This window comes from Hemitrygon akajei, chromosome 18, assembly GCF_048418815.1.
Source record: "Hemitrygon akajei chromosome 18, sHemAka1.3, whole genome shotgun sequence".
Taxonomy (NCBI): domain Eukaryota; kingdom Metazoa; phylum Chordata; class Chondrichthyes; order Myliobatiformes; family Dasyatidae; genus Hemitrygon; species Hemitrygon akajei.
This window is the reverse complement of record NC_133141.1, coordinates 42,167,906-42,187,985: the sequence shown is the minus strand read 5'-3', so window position 1 is coordinate 42,187,985 and position 20,080 is coordinate 42,167,906. Positions and strand designations below refer to the sequence as shown.

At 40.9% G+C, this 20,080-nt stretch overlaps 1 protein-coding gene across 3 annotated transcripts in view; it reads left to right on the top strand.

The window, feature by feature from the left end:
- The first annotated feature begins 260 nt into the window (after positions 1-260).
- LOC140741356 (inactive phospholipase C-like protein 2) overlaps positions 261-20,080 on the top strand; it is a 270,205-nt gene continuing 250,385 nt past the window's right edge. For 2 of the 3 annotated variants that reach the window (XM_073071490.1, XM_073071492.1), the window contains exon 1: positions 261-881. In XM_073071490.1, coding sequence (XP_072927591.1) covers positions 675-881 — 207 coding nt within the window. In that variant the 5' untranslated portion in view covers positions 261-674. The remainder of the gene's footprint in view (positions 882-20,080) is intronic. The other variant, XM_073071491.1, reaches the window with a different exon arrangement.

The following is a 20,080-nucleotide window of genomic DNA, read 5'->3' as shown; positions in this document are numbered from 1 at the left end:
ACTGAATTTTATTGGAAATTTTGACATTATGTTGCGACAGCCTGTCAAACGATACTGGCAGAGTTTTGTTTGTACTAACATCTAGCAGTATTCTTTTTGAAATGTTAACGTGATTTCTAAGTCGGACTAAAACCTAAGGAAAACCGTTTAACGATCTCGTCCCGCTGCAGCCCACCGCTATTATTATTATCATCATTATTATTATTATGCTTTGGGACACTTAAGAGTATTTGAAGGCAGATAATTCCATTCATTTTAATGTCAACTTGCGAATCGCTGAACTTGCACGTTTTGTGTCTTTCCTGTCTTCAAGCTGTCGAAAGTAGCTGGTGCTTTTTCCACACACAGCTGTCACGTCTGTTTTACTGACTGATTCTACCGAAGGAACAGAACCCCAGTGGATGCAGTGATTTTATTCAGAGGGGAGATCTGGGAAAGAGGCGTTCTTTGCAACACAACACGAGTTGGAAACGAGGAAGTCACACACGCCCGGGCTGAGGTGACGATTATATCCGTTAATTTCACAGGAAGTAAATGAGAGCGGCTCGGCTGGCCGCACGCCTCTGGAGCCTTTAGATAGTTTCAGCACAGTTGTACCGGGCTCAGGGGCGCAGGGTCACCCGGGTCTCTGCAGCATGTGGCCGCGCTGACTCTGTGCCAACGATGCTTCTCTGATGATGGCGGATGTTCAGAGAGACGGTGCTGAAGTCGGGCTGCCGGATCACCGGGCTCCAAGCAACCCCATCCCGGACTCGTCTGGCTTCTTAGCAGAAACTCAACCCGTCTCGAACGGGAAATGCCCGGATCCGGGTGGCCCGTCTGTCAGCAGTGAAAGTACCGCGAGTAAACCGTGCACGCCGCCTCTGAGCAGCATAATTAAGGTAAAGAGCACGCTGACACCCCAAAACCAATTTGCATTGATTCAATCTGTTTAAGCGAGACAAGGAATTATTTATATTTCTAAAAATAGTTTGCTTCTCAATTATTAATTTATTGCAATAAGGATATTATTGTTTTGTTGCACGTTTTACACTGTCCGCACAGCACCATCAGTCGGGTCTAGCTACCGGAGGGAACAGACAGCTCCGTTCTTCCCAAGATACGGAGAATTTTCTTCCATGTCCCAAGGATGTGAGGTGGGTTAGAACGGAGAGCACCCCCGATCGGACTGCAGTTTTTGTAAGCCTATACTCAGTGAGAAGTGAGGAGAGAAACGAATACAACTCTGGGTGATTGAGGAGTAGGGGCAGGTTTCTTTATTGTTGCCATTTGCACGGAGCTTGGGGAGCGTCGTTCTGGTTTTTGGTAGGTTACCACATCAGTTATTTTTCACCCTCGAGAATAGCTCTGTGATATTGTTTATTATCAATACTGTGAAGACAAATTGGTATTTGAATCGCATCTGGTATAGAAAATAGAAACCCACAATTAAATAGGAGCTCAAAGGGTTTTATTTAATAAAGAATTCACTCTCAGCCCTCTTGTTCTGGGTTAGGTAGAACAATATGCACTTTCAAATTCTTTTTCCACAAAGTATAACTACCTTTTCTTTAATACTGCCTGCGAACTGATCAAACTTGGATTTCAAACAGAGGTATATCCACGTGACCGTAAAAGCCCAATAGACAAAAAAAAAGATTTCTGGCGCTTTGTTTGCCGTCGCTGTGGTATGGAGGTAGAGATTACAGCACAGTGCATAAAGAAGCGCACACTCTTCAGTTTTCCTTCCATTCATCTGATAAAGAAACCGCCAGTGTTTACACATCACACTCGGGCAAGGGCTGACAAGCAACAAGTAACATCCACGTCAATCGAATGGCAATCTGATCATCTCCAACAAGACAGAGTGCACCTTCATATTCAACAGCATTCCGTTCTAAATACCACACCATCGACGATCTTGAATGGGGAGCAGCAGGAGGGTTGGGGTTGGTCACCACTGACAAGAACCTAAATAGATCGGGCACATAAGTGGGTACTGACGCAGATCAGAGGGTGGGAATCCTGCCCCCAAGTGACTGATGCCAACACTTACTTCGTCCATATAGCACAAGTCAGGAGTGTGAGAGTTTGCTGTTCACTTCACTGGATGAGAGAAGCTCCACCAAGAAGCTGGACACAATCCAGGAGAACATACACACAAAATGCTGGAGGAACTCTGTAGATCAGGTAGCATCTAAAGAGGAAAATAAGCGGTCAATATTTTGGGCCGAGACCTTTCATTACAACGGAAGGACTCAGCCTTAAATGTAAGCTGTTTATTCCCCTCCATAGATGCTGCCTGACCTGCTGAGTTCCTCCAGCATTTTGTGTGTGTTGATTTCCAGCATCTGCCAAATCTCTTGTGGAAATCCAGGACAAAAGGGCTTGTTGAATTGGTACTACCCATCACCCTAAGCATTCACTACTTCCACCAATAGTGATCTGTGACCTCAGTGAGTACTTGCTATAAACATGCTGTAGTTATTTACCAAGGCTTCTTTAAAGGTGTCTCCCAAAGTCTTCAGATCTGCTGTCTAGAAGGATAAGCAACAGGTATGTTAGAGTGCCGCCTTCTGCCTGTTACTCTCCATGTCTTACACTGACATGGAAATATATCACTGTTCCTTCAGCACCATTCGGTCAAACTACTGAAACTTTATTCATATCCATCCTTTCAGTGCCAAGACTGAAGTAGTTCAAAAGTTATCTTGCCATCACCTTCTCATTGCGACTATGAGACAGGAGATACAGGAGCCTATGGACCCACACTCAACAATTCACGAGTAGCTTCTTCCCCTCTGCCATCTCATTTTGAATGGAAATTGAACCCATGAACGCTACCTCACCACTTTTTTCTTTTTTCCTCTTTTTGCACTAGTTATTTAATTTAACTTTTAAAAATATATACTTCTTACCGTAATTTACAGTTTATTATTATGTCTTGCATTGTACTGCTGCCGAATAACAGCAAATTTCACAACATATGCTGGTGATATTAAACCTGATTCTGATTCTGATCACCCATGTGAGGAATGTCCAAATCCATTCAGTATATTAAAAAAAAGATGCATTTTATTTATTCTCATCCACTGATATACTGTAGATATTCTGCAGCTTCCATAAGATGCTTACTTTACTTTAAACACTTAGTATATGCTAATACAATACAATGTGGTTATGGTGGTGGCACAGTAGACTAATGATTCGGAGTTCAAATACTATCAGGGAATTTAAATTCAATTAATAAGCTAGAATATTAAAAAACTGTTAGTTTTAGTAATGAAAAGTTGTAGAATTAGTCAGCTCCATCGAGGGTACTAGCCTCCATAGTATCCAAGACATCTTCAAGGAGTGGTGCTTCAGAAAGGCAGCGTCCATCATGAAGGACCCCCACCACCCAGGACATGCCCTCTTCTCATTGTTACTGTCAGGTAGGAGGTACAGAAGCCTGAAGGCACACACTCAGTGATTCAGGAACAGCTTCTTCCCTCTGCCATATGATTCCTAAACAGACATTGAACGCATGAACACTACCGCACTACTTTTTAAATGTATTCTGCTTTTCTTGAATTACTTATTTTAAATATTTAATAGGCATATATATACTTACTGTAATTCATTTTTTTCTATATTTATCATGTACTGCTGCCGCAAAGTTAACAAATTTCATGACATATGCCGGTCATATTAAACCTGATTTTGTTTCTGACTCTGATTCAGACATATCAATTGGTTTGCTAATGTTCTTCATGAGAGGAAATTTTCTATTGTTACTGGTTTTGGTCTGTAAGTTGTAGAGATAGACATTGTGGAAGCAGACCCCTTGCCCCCCCCCAACTGTGCTGACCATCAGACACCCAATTTATTTTCCTCACATCCCCTTCAACATCTCCAGATTCCACAATTCCGTTACTCAACAGAGACTATAGCAGCAAATTAACCCACAAAAAAGCAAGTCTTTTTGGGCTGTGGAGGGAATCGGACTGCCCAGAGGCAACACAGACGGCCACAGGAAGAGCTCCACAGGGACAGCACCAGAGGTCAGAGTTGAACCTGGTTGGCTGTTGCTCTTCTGGTCTACTATGTGAATCCAGACCCACAGCAGATGTGATTGACTTCTATTTGTCCTCTGAAATGGCCTGGCAATCCAGTCTGTTCAGTGGCATTCAGGAAGGGCAATAAGTGCTGTCTTTGCCAGGCATGCTCATGTCCCAAACGATAAAAAATAAGAAAGTCAATGTCAGCTGGGTAACAAAGTTCAAAGTAAATTTATCATCAAAGCATGTATATATCACCATATACATACAACCCTGAGATTAATTTTCTTGCAGTCATTCACAGCAGAAGAAATACAATAGAGTTAATGAAAAACTACACACAAAGAACTGACAAGAAACCAATGTGCAAAAGAAGAAAACTGTGCAGATACAAATATAAATAAACAAACAAACAAACAAGCAAATAAATAATACTGAGAACATGAGCTGTAGAGTCCTTGAATGTGAGTCCCTAGATTGAGCTCAGTGATCAGTTTAGTGTTGAGGTGAGTGAAGTTGTCCAAGCTGGTTCAGGAGCCTGATGTTGTGGATATTTTGTGCTTTGGTGACATGTAAGTTATGGACTGAGAGTTCTCACAATAGAGTTTCTGTTGTTATGTTAAGAAGATGCCCATTCCTGAGTTTAAAGATGTTACTTACTCCAGGGATTTTTCAAATCACAAGCCATTAGCTTTATAGTTATTACTTGTGCACATGAAGGGACATAAAGAAATTAGTTTTTCATAAATACAGTGCAAAGCCGTAGTTTTTTCGAGTTTGCTTTCATGCCCTATGACTGTATAACAGCTATTATTGAAAAGCCGTATATCTTCCTTAAAAGACAATGAAAATATTATTGTCTAACAATATGTTATTTTTTATGTCATTAGGAAATTCAGTGCAAATGCCTTTTATCAGTACCTTGTTGGTACATCTAGTGTGCAGCAGCAAGTGATAAAAGACAAATCACAGGGAAACATTTGACTCCTTATTATACACTCACTGGCCACTTTATTAGGTACAGGAGTTGGAACTCATTGGGGTCTTCTGCTGCTGTAGCCTATCCCCATGTTGACATGTTGTGTATTCAGAGATGCCCTTCTGCACACCACTGTTGTAAAGCGTGGTTATTTGAGAGCTGTCGCCTTCCTGCCAGCTTGAACCAGTGTAGTCCTCTGACCTCTCTCATTAACAAAGAGTTTTCACCCCTCAGAATTGCCACTCTCTGGACTTTGGTTTTGTTTATTTTTCGCACCATTCACTGTCAACTTACTCCAGAAACCCCACCCCACCCCTTCATCTGGCAGAACAATCATTTCACGGTCAAAGTCACTTAGATCACACTTCTTCCCTATTCTGGCGTTTGTCCTGAACAACAACTGAGCCTCTTGATCATGCCTGCATGCTTTTATGCATTGGGTTGCTGCCACATGATTGGCTGATTAGATATTTGTATTAATGAGCAGGTGTACAGGTGTACCTAATAAAGTGGCCACTAAATGTATGTTACTGTATCACTCTTTATTTCTGAATGAGGGATGCGTGGTTAAATCATAGAATGGCAGAATTGTGCCTGAAGAGGACTTTTGTCATGTCAACTCTGTGTTGGCTTTTAATAGAGCAATCTTATCAGACTCCTTCTCCTGCTCATGTTCTCCGTTGACCCCAAGTTATTCTATCTCAACTACCTATTCAATTTCCCTTTGGAAAGTTGATGGCTCCTGCTTCCCCCTCGTTCAAGGCACAAATTCCAGTTCATTTTCTGCTTTCTGAAAATTTCTTTACAAGTTTTTCCCCACATCTCCTTTCTACTTTTTGCCTCAAATTTTAAATGTGTTGTCAAGGAAGAATATCTGCTCAGTGGAGTTGGGTATGGATCCTTCTCTGGGGCTACAGAATAAATAGAGAAAAGCAATCGAGGTTAACATCTCTCATGGTAAGGCTGCTTGAACAAGAGTGTTGGAGGTGCTCAGAGTCTGAAGCTGAATGTTGGGAAGTTGAATGAGGCTGAAGTATTAACCACTCTTTTTCCACCTGTAGCTGATGAGCTCACTGTGCATCACCAGAAAGTCTCTTTTGAGACCTTCCTGCTACAAAACTACCAGAGGAAACCATGGAAGAGGGTTTAACAACGAAGTTTAAAAATTGCCTAGAGGGCAATGGCCAAACAGAGGCAAATAGTTTCAGCTCAGATTGACATCTTGGTCAGCATGGACAAGTTGGGCCAAAAGGCCTGTTTCCATGTCATATTGCTCTATAACTACAAAAGTGATGGCATACATCATTGCTGCTGACATATGATGTGAGCCCAAAGAAGAATGAATTTGAAGAGTATTTATTATAGTTGCTTTTGTAAAAATGGAAGGAGATGAGAATTCATTATTCATTGATAAAGGAACATCTTTGCTGATATAATTCTATTCTTATCTGTTCAATATGCTCATATTTTTATCTTGCCAGTCTCCAACAGGCGTACACATCTGCAAATTCCAAGTTGCATGTGCTTTGGCAACATAATAGCAGCTTTTCCAAAGGTTAGGAGATAGACGACAGTGAAGGCAGTGGCTGTGTTTCTTTTGCACTATTCTTCAGTACCAGGCATTGTTAGAAGAAGTGCCCTCTCCCTTGCACTGCTAATCTGGTAGGAATCCATTCTTTATTAAAGGCCTATCCTGTTATATTTAAAGTCCATTAGTTTTTAATGAGCATTCCTCAAATGGGCTTGTACTTATAAAGGAAACATAATCTCCTGTAAAGAAACTTATTGCAGTCCTTCAAGAACTGGAAATTTCCTGGAAACTTGTTTTGTATTGCCAGCTGAGTAGTGCAAAGTGAGGTCCCATTAGCTTTGGGAAGGCAATGGGGATTTAACCCTCTTTTGGCTAAAGGAGCGATATAATCAAGATGGAAGAACTCTCTTGAAAGCAAGTAGAGCTGAAGGACTTTTTACAATCTGTTTGAACTAATAAGGCAGATTTAACATTCATCCGAAGGACAGCATTTTAGAGAAACCCTCGACCAGTACTGTACCAGATTTCAGAATAGATTGTGAACTTAAAATTTCAAATGTGTTTTGAAACCACAAGCATCTGATTAGAAGATGCTGGCTATTTGCCCACCTATGGATCATGTGGTGTTATTTAATGTTTACGGATTGCACATAAAGATCCAGCTGAGAGGATATGTTAGATCAGTCCTAATGCTGTAAGATTGCCAGCAAGCAGACAAAATGACCTTCTGTCTGATGTTTTATCTCCCTGCCCTGCTTTAGATCTGTACAGCACCACAATTGCAATCAGAAAGACTGACAAAGATGGATTAACCCCATTAGTAGCTCCTCAAAGTTCTGTTAATGTATAACAGCTATTGGGTTTCTCTGCATCTTTCTCTGTATGAAAGAGCAACATTTAAAAGGTACTTGGGCAGGTACATGGACAGGAAAGGTTTTAGAGGGATATGGGCAAAAAGGAATCTTCGATCGCAAGGATTATTTGACTGAAAAGGCCTGTTTCCGTGCAGTATGACTCTAGAATCCAATGACTCTATGAGAGAGATTGCTCAGACTCCCTCACAAACTTCATGGAATTTCTTTCATCGCCTTTTGCGTGAGGAACTGTCACCATCTCAACCCACCACCAAATCCTCCTTTCCTCTTTTCCACTTCCCTCCACTAGGCTTCCCTTCAAAGTGTTAATGCTCTCTGCCCCAGCTATGGTCTGTGGGAGGTCTTCTCTCCATTATTTCTGGATAAAGTCATTTTGCATGAATTCCCTATTGAATTTATCCACCATCTGGAAGAGGAAACATCTTCTTCCTGAAGATGCCCTTTCACACCCCTTGTATAATTTTAAAGCCATCCCTCAGCCCTCACTTCTCTAGATAAAGCTGCTTAATTACGGATGAAAGTACATTGGAGGGTTGTGTGGGAGGGAACCGTTAGAATGATCTCGGAGTATGTTGAAAGGTTGGCACAACATCGCGGGCTGAAGGGCCTGTGCTGCAGTCCACTGTTCTATGGTCTATGTTTAATTCTGTCAAAGTTGCGGTATGACAACGTACCTGTTGAGGGTGGGACTGGGAGACAGGGTGGGGGAAGCTCTTGCTTTGAGCCCCAATTTGCATTTTCAGGATTTCGACTGCCATTGTTGCTCTGTGTTCCACTAGCAAAGACATAACTGAAATTATTGTAAAGAGTCCAAAGGGTGGATATGGTTGCATGTGGAAAATCTCCAGTGTCTGATGATTAACAAACGCATTAATATTCTGATAGACTACTCTGCTGCACCAATGCCTTCTGAAGAGCGCCACTTGCCATATCTGCAATTCAGCCTTGAATCCTATTTTTAAGCGGTCTCTGATTTAGCTGGCACAACAAAAAGAAAAAATAGCCTAGAGCTCAGGTTAGATTTCAACTTGCAGTCAAATGTGTCTTGGCTCTTGTTTGAATAACACGAGCATTTTATTTATTCTGAGTGAATGAGGAGCACAGGAAAAAGCATGATTCATGATTATCCCTAATTTCCTTCAAACCCAATAGTCAACCATTGCATCATGCAAGTAAGAGTAAACATTAAATCCAGATGGGGTAAAAGGATGAAATTTCCCCTCCTGAAATGACATTAGGGAAATAATCAGGTTTTTGCAATAATCCAATAGCATCATTGGTCACTATTGTTGTTGTTAGCTATTCAATTCCAGAATTCATTTAGTCAGCTGCCATGGTGGTATTTGAGCTCATATCCACAGGTTAAAAGTGCTCGTCCAGTAATTTAACCACTACACCTGCTTCCAGTAAGCTTCCCACAGGAATGGAGTGAATCTATGTGATAAATGCACAACTTTTCAAGCTACATCACCTGCGTTAAAGAACCAAGTTCATACCAGACTCAATCACCAAGCTGTAGAATGAAGTTGTCACTTTGCATTTGCACATTCAGAGACCAGATTCCAAATCACTGGTGACTTGTTCACTGAAGTGTACAAGAGAATGGGGTTTCTATCTAACATCTGCAACGTGAGCATCTTTTGCCAACCTATATATACAAAATGCTGGAGGAACTTACCAGGTCAGGCAGCATCTATGGAGGGAAATAAACAGTCGACATTTTGTCTCGGCCCTTAACGTTGACTGTTTATTCTCCATAGACGCTGCCTGACCTGTTGAGTTCCTCCAGCATGTTGTGTGTGTTGCTCAAGATTTCCAGCATCTGCAGAATCTCTTGTGTCCCTTTACCAACTTCTCCCTGCTACCCAATATCACCCTCTTACAATAAAGTACCATGATGAGCTTCTAGGAAAGATGGATCTCTTCCATGACCTCGGGACCTCAGGGAGGGCAGACATCAGGGGTAAATCTCACCATTATATTAGCATGGATTTTGGGCATCAGAAGATAGAGCTCAAAGCCCCATGGTGTACTGGAAAGCAATGATCCTTGTCCTCCTGAGCACATCTGAAACTTAGTCTGCCCACACCAGATTAGGAACCACCCATGTTTCTCATCAGGATAAGTGAGCAAACTCCTGTATCCTCCCCCAGGATAATTTCTGCATTACCGAGGATTTCGGTCCACTTGATTCTGAAGGGCAGGTTATCCAGTTCACATGTCTATAACCCAACTCATGACACAGATACTTCATTAAAAACTCTACCACAGAATCATGTATGAGGAAATGATTCAAGGATTTGAGAAAGTCTGACACCCTCACTGAATCACTTGCCTGTGGTATTTCAAAATGGGAAGAAGAATTCAGGATGGCACACAGAAACTTTGACAGGAGTAAGATGAAGTCCAGATAAGAAATGCATTGCCTCCAAAAGTATTCAGTTTCCTGCTTGGTCAAGCCCCTGCTCCCCACTTTTTGTAGAGTCTATGGTTGATCAGGATATGCACAACTTGAGAGGAAGTAAGTCATCGTGGACCTTCACAGAACCACTTAGGAAGATGAAGACAACACCATACCCTTGAGCACAAGGCTCAATTTCTTACTGACATACTTCCTGAAGAATGCAGAACCAAACACTTTAGATTCAGAACATATTTCCTAAGAGGATGGAAATCTTTTTGGTAAGCTTTTTGAATTTTAGATCCCAACCAAAATACCTTTGCCCCACTTACTGCCTTTGCTCTTTCAGTTCTGTGAGTAGTGAGGTGTTCTGCTGTCACGTGGTGATCCTCCCAGTAGCTTGGCTAAGAAACGTTGTATTCTGTCTGCTGCAAACATATGGTTAATTTTCCCTCTGTAGGATCCTAACATTGATGACAATTGACCTTTACATTTACCCTAGACTGGACTTCGCCTTTTATCACACAAACTGCATTAATGATTGTGGCTGTTATTTGCTATAATTTGGTTAATACACATACCACCCTGGATTCTCATTGCATTTACATTGCCATGGGTACAATGGGTAACATTCAAAGGAGTGCTTTGTCTTATAAGTCAAGTGTATTTGCTGCTGATGCAGTGCAAGGTAAAATCACTGAGGAAAATGATTGTTATACACTCAGTGACCTCTTAGGTACAGGAATGGAACCCGTGTGGTCTCCTGCTGCTGTAGCCCATCCACTTCAAGGTTCGACATGTTGTGCATTCAGAGATGCTCTTCTGTTCACCACTGTGGTTACTTGAGTTACTGTCACCTTCCTGTCGGCTTGAACCAATCTGGTCATTCTCCTCTGACCTCTCTCGTTATCAAGTCATAATCAACCCACAGAACTGCTGCTCAAGACTGGATTTTTTTTTTTTTGTTTTTCGCACCGTTCTCTGTGAACTCTAGAGACTGTTATGCATGAAAATCCCAGGAGAACAGCAGTTTCTGAGATACTCAAACCACCTTGTCTGGCACCAACATTCAAAGTCACTTAGATCACATACATTTCCCCTTTCTGATGTTTGGTCTGGACAACAACTGAACCCCTTGACCATGTCTGCATGCTTTTATGCATTGAATTGCTGCCATGTGATTGGATCATTAGGTATTTGCATTAACGAGTAGGTATACAGGTGTACCTAATAAAGTGGTCACTGAGTATGTGTTAGTGAGGTCTGTTTCAGCAAACTGTAGCTGGTGTTTGTAAGTGATTTGTAATGAGACCATGTTGACTTTACCTTACAAATGTTCATAATTGTCGAAAGAAAATAAATAAACTTTACATTTGCATTTGCATAAACTTTGCATTTTGCAAAGAAGGACTTCCAAGCTGGTTTCAGTAGAGTGTCCACAGTGGATGTTTAGAGTGCATTTCCTTTTTACCTTATTAACAGCAACTATTTTTGAGTTTGACGTACAAAAAACTGGATGAACTCAGCAGGTCGGGCAGCATCCGTTGAAAGAAGCAGTCAACAGTCAGACTGCTTCTTTCAACGGATGCTGCCCGACCTGCTGAGTTCATCCAGCTTTTTTGTGCGTCTTGATTTGACCGCAGCATCTGCAGTGCACTTTGTGTTTACATTTTTGTGTTTGAAGTGTTTCTGAGAATCTGACAGAGATTTGCACATTCTTCACCAAGATGAAACCACCTTTGCCTTGGTTCCATCAGTTTAGAAGACTGGAATCCCCACTCAGTGGCACTGTGGAAGCAGTTTCAATAGAAAGACCACAGCAGTTCAGGAAGGTGACTCCCCACCACTTCCTCAAGGATATTTGCTGGGTGGTAAACATATACTGACTTTACCAGAGACGCGTGAATAGAAAACAAATCTTATATTTTGCACTCTTTCTGAGCGTTGTGCAGAGGAAGCTTTTATACAATAATTTTATTGCCATAATATTGAAGAACACAATGAAAAATGTGAGTGGAGAGTTACTTCACCGTTGTTTATCTCTCATAAAACGCTGTCAAACCTGTCTTTCTGAACTCTTGTTTTTTTTTCTTGATGTTATTCTCTCTGAATGACTATAACTATTAATTTTCTACCAGATAAATTACACCAATTCAACACATTAGATACAAAGTTAATCTGTGAACATATTGCCTACAAATGCAATAACATTTGTTGAGGAAAGGTATATCAGAGGCATTAGAAATCTGCTTGCTTGCACCAAACTGGCAGAAGCTACCGCTAATCAGAATAGACAGTTGTGACATTTCTAAGAACTGGACAAAGCGATTTTAACATTTGATTACTTCATGGCACCATATAATAGTATTTTCAATGCTGCTTGAGTATGTTACATGCTTGATATATTCTAATGTGTCAAAATCCTTGGTTAGTTATGTGCTTAAAAAGTCACAATCAGAATGGTAACGATCCTGAGTACATCCACTGTATTTAATCTGCAAAGCATAATCTGTGTTTTTGAGATGCTTGAGGTCTTAAAATCACCCTCATATGCTTGCTTTTGTTGCAATTTTATTTGATGCAATATTAAAATACAGTATTACTGCACAATGCATAGGAGAAGCGCATGAAACTATTTCACTCAAGGTGTTTCAGTGGACACAGAGTGACAACGCTCACAACCGGGTTTGATTTCTCACACTCTGACAATAGTCACCGTTCCTCAGGAGCAATGTAGATTTATTGAACATGAGGTTTGGAGCATTTGAGCCATATCCGGGAAGAAAGATTCCCCTATTGTCACCTGACAATTCTCCTGCAAGTAAAGAATTTATGTAATAACCAATGGCCATAAAACCATAAGACATAGGAGCAGAATTAGGCCATTCGGCCTATTGTGTCTGCTCACCCATTCCATCATGGCTGATTTATTATCCCTCTCAACCCTATTCTACTGCCTTCTCCCCATACCTTTGACACCCTTACTAATCAAGAACCTATCAACCATTGCTTTTTATTTTGGGAAAGATCAATGTTTGATCCTATCGTGCTTAATGACTTGGCTTCTATAGCTATCAATGGCAATGAATTCCACAGATTCACCACCCTCTGGCTAAAGAGATTCCTCCTCATCTCTGTTCTGAAGGGACGTCTTTGTGACTTAGTGTTATATAGAAAACTAAGGCTATGTATGGTTTTTGATTAGGGATAGTCCCCAAGCTATGATAGGCAAAGTGCATATTTTCAAGTCACGGGTTTTGTTCTTATTTTTTTAATTCCTATTAAAAATTCCCAGGTGTCCATTTGTTGTGGAGGTTGCCTATTGTCAAGTCACGCTATACATCCATTCTTCCCTCAGTGTCTGAGCGCAGCAGTGCTTCTAGTAATGACAGAGCATGCTGAGGTTGTCAGTACAATTTTTATTACTACTGTGGCCAATGGCATCCCACATAGAGAAAGTCGACAGGAAATGTATGTAGTGATGATATTTTTAATACACAGGGAACCATAAAAAACTATTTCAGGATATTTTAATTAATTTATTTTTCCCCTGAAAGATTGTGAGACACTTTATCAACCTGGCTCTGGGCAACAATTTGCAGACCTTGGGTGATAGAGTTGAGTATCTGGATCATTTCCAACCCATTTGAGGATTTCACATTGACAGATTTCCTTCCTTGTTCCTCTCCAGGAAAACACTGTATTCTGTCTCAACTCTCCATCACCACTTTACAAGCTGGTCCTATTCCAGAGGTACGCAGGATGAATTCAGGGGAAATTAACAAACTTCAAAACAACTTTAATTTCTTTGGTTTCATTTTTAAAACATTTAGAATCATTTTAAAATCATGTGATAGATTCTACAATGTGATTATCAACATATGAAATCAATGTGTTGTATAAATAAATGGCTTCCAGTTAATTGGATTATATCAGGACCAGTACCTTTTGGCCCAATTAAGCAGCTGCCCCAATTTGCAAAGTTTCATGAAAATAGTTAAAAAGGTATAAAAAGACAATTTACCATTTAACTGAGTAACAAATTATGCATTTAAATGAAATACAGAATAAATTAGAACACTACCAATAATACTACAGTACTATAAAACTGTCTATTAGTTCCCAAGTTATCAGTGGAGGAATTCATCCAGAGTACACTGCTGTATTCTTTGGATTGGCTCTAAATGAACAAAATCAGCACAAAAACCTACTGCAGATAGTGGACTACCTTCACACAATGCTTTTGCCACTTGTTATTCTCAAAATCTTCATTTTCATTGTGACATTCAGAATGATTGTTGATACCTTCAAATTCTTTATAGTTCCTAACTTGTTGAAGTAGTGAAGTCGTTTCATTTTCACTCCCGGCCATTTCTGGCATCTCCAAGCCTGAATGTATGAAACCACAGTGAGCAAAACAGTTTGGAATTGTCTTACTGTTTATTTCTTGCCAACGTTCAGTAACAAAAATCACTGCTTTTTGAACACAAGCACATGCAACTGACGTTAATTAAAAACTGTTTCCTGTAAGCATTTTGTGGAGTCTAATGTCCACACAAGTGCATGCGTCTGACGTTAGTCACAAACTGTTCAGCAAGTCTCCTGCCCCAATTAAATGGCATAATGTCTCAAATAAATAAAGGGAATCTGGGTTACTTTCTCAATTAGGTTTTGTTCTTTAAGAGTTATCCCAAATAAGCAGCTGCCCTGATGGTCCCTGATTAATCGGAATCCACTGTATTCTCAAAACTTGACAATCACATAACAAGTTATCAGGGCAGATATTCAAAAGCTTGCTCAATGGGATCATTTTTACAAGAAATGTCTTTGAGAAGTAGAGCTAAAGAAGTAATGAGGTTAAGAGGGGGAATTTAACAGATCGGTGCCTTGGCATGATGGCTCGTGGTGGGGTGATCAAGTCAGGGCCCTCCAGAACTAGAGGGTGCAGATACCATGGAGATTTGGGAGTTGGAGAACACAGCTATAGAAGGGGCAAGGCTGTGTGGGGAGGAATGTGGTGTAGTTGTAAATAGAAGTGAGAAATTTAAATGGTTATTTTGGGCAAAATGCATTTTTTCCCTTAGTAACTGAACTTCACAAACGAAAATTGGACCTTGCATTATCCATTCACTCAATCTGTATTATTAGTATTTATATCTCTACTTGAAACCATACAAGACTGGGACCTGAGCACTGTTCCTTGCAGGCTGAGTAAAACAGGGCAAGTCTGACTTACACTATGGACTAACCAGCCAGATGGAAGGATGGACAGCTTACCTACCTAATACCTTGCAGGCTATTGACCCAATGCTTATTCAAGTCTTTAGTGTAGAATCCAGACAAAGTTTCTATTTCAGATTGTTACCTGGCAATTTCTGTTGGGAAATGCCCTTACGCAGAGGTTTGATGGGGCCAAAAGGGAACTCTGCTACGATGCCCTTCATTATCAGTAAACTAGCCAGGTGACTTGACAAAGACTAATGAAGGAATTATCTCACCAGTGAGTCAGTAATGTCAGGGAATGAGCAAAGGAAGAAGGGAACTTACTGGAAAATAGTGCAAAAAGTATATTTTTATATGGGCCCCAACATGTGAGCTCCGCAATCACTTTGTTATAGTCTGCTATATATACCTGAAGAGATAAGAACCTAAAATGATTCTTAACACGTATTGGCTGCTGTTCAATAGCAGCATTATATCTTTAGGTTTGCTGCCCAACAATTATAATGTGGTTGATGTGTGGAGAGCAATGGAAAATTATAGTTAGAGTGAAATAAACTTAACTGTTTGAAATAAAATCCATGTTGTAAATCAGTATTTGTATTGTTAAAACTCCTTAAACTTGTTTCTTTCGGAGTTAGATCTAGAATTTTTTCACTAAATCTCTTTGCCTCTCTCTTTTAGACATACCTTAACGGCCACTCTCTTGACCTCTTAGTTTGAACCTCACCTTCGGGGTTTACCTCCAAGTTATGGAGGTGGAGAGAGTGTCTTGATGGTAGAATGGAATCTCCCCTGGATCGCAGATGTGGGTGAGAGGGTACTAGTGTGATGGCGGCTGGGTGAATCCAATTGCAGAAGGAGTTCCAGGTCCTAATTGCATTCAAACTGGATAGGGCGATGAGGATTTCACATGGGTGGTCTGTGTGGGGCACAATTGCAGAGGTGAATGGGTAGGTCCGGTGGTGATCAAGTGGGACGTGGTAGTGGGGCAGAAGAGCAGGCAGATTGTGGGTGGGTTTGAGACATGTTTAGTTCTCTTTTCATGTTTTCTCTTTGCAATTTAATCTTTGAAGTGATTCAATATATCTGTTTTTGAGAGTTAAGATTCAGCCCATGCTGCTATATGAAGTCTTAATTTATTTCCTTCTAAGCTTATAAAATGGCCAAACCTGTAAATAAGCATTGGCAGATTTGTAGAAATGTCATTTTAGAGACTGTGGACATTCTGACTCTGATATACTTGCAGTGCTCCTTTTTTTTATTTCTTAATCTTTTATTTTTGGAATTGTGAATTAATTGTCCATTGTTTCCTGCTGATGATCAGTTGACTACAACCTGATGGAAGAGCCACAGATAAGGCAAATATAGTAACCCTCAGTAGGGATGCTTTGTCAGTAAGTACATTGGCCAGTTGGTGCACAGGGTGATACTGAAGATGAGCAAAGGATAGAGATCCGCAAAATGGAATTGGGCAGCCCATGAAGGTTATATATGTATTTTTAGAAAATTACTGACAAATAGAGGCATCTTCAAGATGTGCAACTCTTGTCTTGGATTACATAATAAATAATCAGATCTGTTTACAGATTAATATGGTACCTGAAATTCACTGTTAGGCAGTAATAGTTTACTTGCGTTATTGTTTTGTTAATTGTCAGATATCTACCCCATTCTTCCACTCAGTTATCAGAGTTTAATCTATCTCTAGCCCCATGGCTTGTGTATGTGCATGTGTTTTTTTTACCTGTACAACTAAACTGTAAAAAACACAAAAATACAACTGCAGATGCTGTGGATCAAAGAATACGAACACAACGCTGGAAGAACTGAGCAGGTCAGGCAGCATCCGTGGGAATGGCCCATTCCTGATGAAGGGTCTTGGCCCGAAATGTTGGCTACTCTTTTCTCACGGATGCTGCCTGACCTGCTGAGTTCTTCCAGCGTTGTGTTCGTATTCTTCAACTAAAATGTAGCTGCTCAGCTAAAAGTTCAAAGCCTCAAAAATTACTTTGGGGATTTCCAGCAAAGAGGAGGGCATAAACAGCTAAAATAAAACAGCTAAAATAAAACCCTAATCTGTATATGATGTCTTTGATAGATGTCCAGCTAGAAAGAATGATGGATAGTAAGGAAGATTGTCTCAGGCTACAGCTGAATATACAGTACACACAGTGGCCATTTTATTAGCTACTTCCTGTACCTAAGTCATCACTGAGTGTACGTTTGTGATCTTCTGCTGCTGTAGCCCATTGACTTCAAGGGTGGACATGTTGTGCATTCAGCGATGCTCTTCTGCACATCACTGTTGTAACATGTGGTTATTTGAGTTACTGTCACCTTGAACCAGTCTGGCTATCCTCCTCTGATGTCTCTCATTAACAAGGCATTTTCATCAGTGAAACTGCCATTCACTGGATTTTTTTTATTGTTTTTGCAAACTCTAGAGGTTGTTGTGCACAAAAATCTCAGGAGATCAGCAGTTTTTAAGATACTCAAACCGCCCCATCTGGCACCAACAATCATTCCACAGTAAATATCACTTAGGTCACCTTTCTTCCTCATTCTGATGCTTGGTATGAATAACTGAACCTCTTGACCATGTCTACATGCTTTTATGCATTGAGTTGCTGCCACGTGATTGGCTAATTAGATATTTGCATGAACGACCTGGTGTACAGATGTACCTAATAAAGTGGCCACTGAGTGTAGATCAGATGGAGAGTTGGGTAGAGTGTTCGCAGAGGGAATTTAATCCTCACACAAGTACAGGGTGATGACATTGAGTTGTTAGATATGGGAAGGACATGTACAACAAATGGTAGGGCACAAAGGAGTGTTGAACAAAGAGACCTAACGTCCAAGTTCATATTCTCTGAAGGTGGCAACACTGATTGATAGAATGGTGATGAAGATATATAGCATGATAGGTTGGGGCATAGAATGTAAGGGTTGGGGTATCATGATCCAGATTTACAGAAGACTGTCTAGGCCACACTTGGAGCATTGTGTACAGTTATAGCCACCACCCTATAGGAAGGGTATGAGAGAGAGTGCAACAGAGATTCATCAGGATAGTGCCTGGATTGTGGAACTTTAGTTATGGGGACAGATTGGGTAGTGTGGGCTTGTTTTCCCTGGAACGAATAAGGCTGCCGAATTACCTTATAGAAATATTTAAGATTATTAGTGGCAAAGGTAGGGTAGAGTGGCACGACAGTACAGTGGTTAGTGTAACGTTATTACAGCATCAATGACCTAGGTTCAATTCTATAAGGTGTTTGCTCATTCTCCCCGTGACTGCGTGAGTTTCCTCAGGTTTTCTTCCGTATTCCAAAGGTGTACAGGTTAGAGGTTAATCTGTCACGTGGATGTAATTGGGTGGCACAGACTCATTGGGTCGGAAGGGCCTTTTGCTGTGCTGTGTCTTTAAATAAATAACCAGTCAACTTCTTTTCGCATGGTAGGGCATAGGTTTAACATGAGAGGAAGGAGCTTTAAAGAGGATCTGAGAGTAGGTATTTTATGCAGAGATGGTTGATATTTGGTACAGACTGCCAGATGAGGTGGTGGAATCAGATGCAATTACTGCATTGAAAAGACATTTAGGCAGACAGTTATCTAGGCAGGGCATAGAAGGATATAATCATAAAGCAGTCAAATGGGAATAGGGCAGATGAGCAAAGAGGTCTGCATGAATGTGATGGGCTGAAGGGTCAATTTCTGTCCTGTAACTCTGTGACTCTAATGATTTTCGTTGCTTATGCAACAAAATAGGTACTTTCACTTTCATAAGTTTGGAGAATAAGAGCAAATGCGAAAACAAAAGCATGTTGAATATCTGAAATGAAAACCAAAAATGCTAGGAATGCGTGGAGCAAACACCACTGTCCATCCGGGATTCTTTACCCCACCAATCCAGGCCCCTCTCTCTATTCCTAACTGCACTCTCATCCTAATCATAGTCCCTAACCCTTCCCATGCTCACCCCACCACAATCAGGTCAGTGGACAGACCCCTGAACTCGTGTGCAGCCCAGAAGAACAAAGACCGAACTGAAATTTCATACAGAGGCAATGATCCACCTCAGTTGGATTTAGATATCTATAATCTCAAACAACACACACAAAATGCTGGAGGAACTCAGCAGGGAGCGCAACATCTATGGAGAAGAACAAACAGTCGATGTTTCCGGCTTAGACCCATCATCAGGACTATAAAGGAAGGGGGAAGAAGCCAGAATCTCATGTGAACAAACCTGATAAGGGTTTATGAATAACATTTTAGTGCTTAGCAAAGGTCCTTCCAATTATATTTAGCTCTCCCTCTGCTGCTACACATTGATTTGCAGTGTATAAAACTTCACAAAACATTTAATTGATTGATTCACACGCCTGCTTGGAGAAATATTCTCCTCTGGACTGCCAGTACTTGATTCCCATTCCTCTGGAACTGGATTCAAGAAACAATGTTGCTCCTGTGTCCCCAAGCCTCAGATCTAATGAACGCCTATGTTAACCCAGTGTTGAAATGCAGTTCACTGGTAGGAGAGGGCAGTAAGTTGGTCAAGTAATAGAAGGAGGTACTGTAGGTATATGTAAGCAGGTGGAATGGGAGTGGTGCTGCAGGTGTATGAGATGATAGGTGACAATTCCAACTAGCCCTGCTGATTACCAGTGTATACAATCTGTGACAATGTTGCAAACAATCTTATCAGTAAGACTGTACTGGTTGGTGCGGGCTTTATGATAGTCACCCACTAGGCAAGAGAACATAGGTCCTGGTGAAGGGTCACAGTCCAAAACATCGATGCTCATTTCCCTGCATTGCTGCTGCCTGACTGGTTGAGTCACTCCAGGATTTTAGAAACATAGAAACATAGAAAACCTACAATACAATACAGGCCGTTTGGCCCACAAAGTTGTTCCAAACATGTCCCTACCTTAGAAATTACTGGACTTCCCCATAGCCCTCTATTTTTCTAAGCTCCATGTACCTATTCAAAAGTCTCTTAAAAGACCCTATCGTATCCGCCTCCACCACCATTGCCAGCAG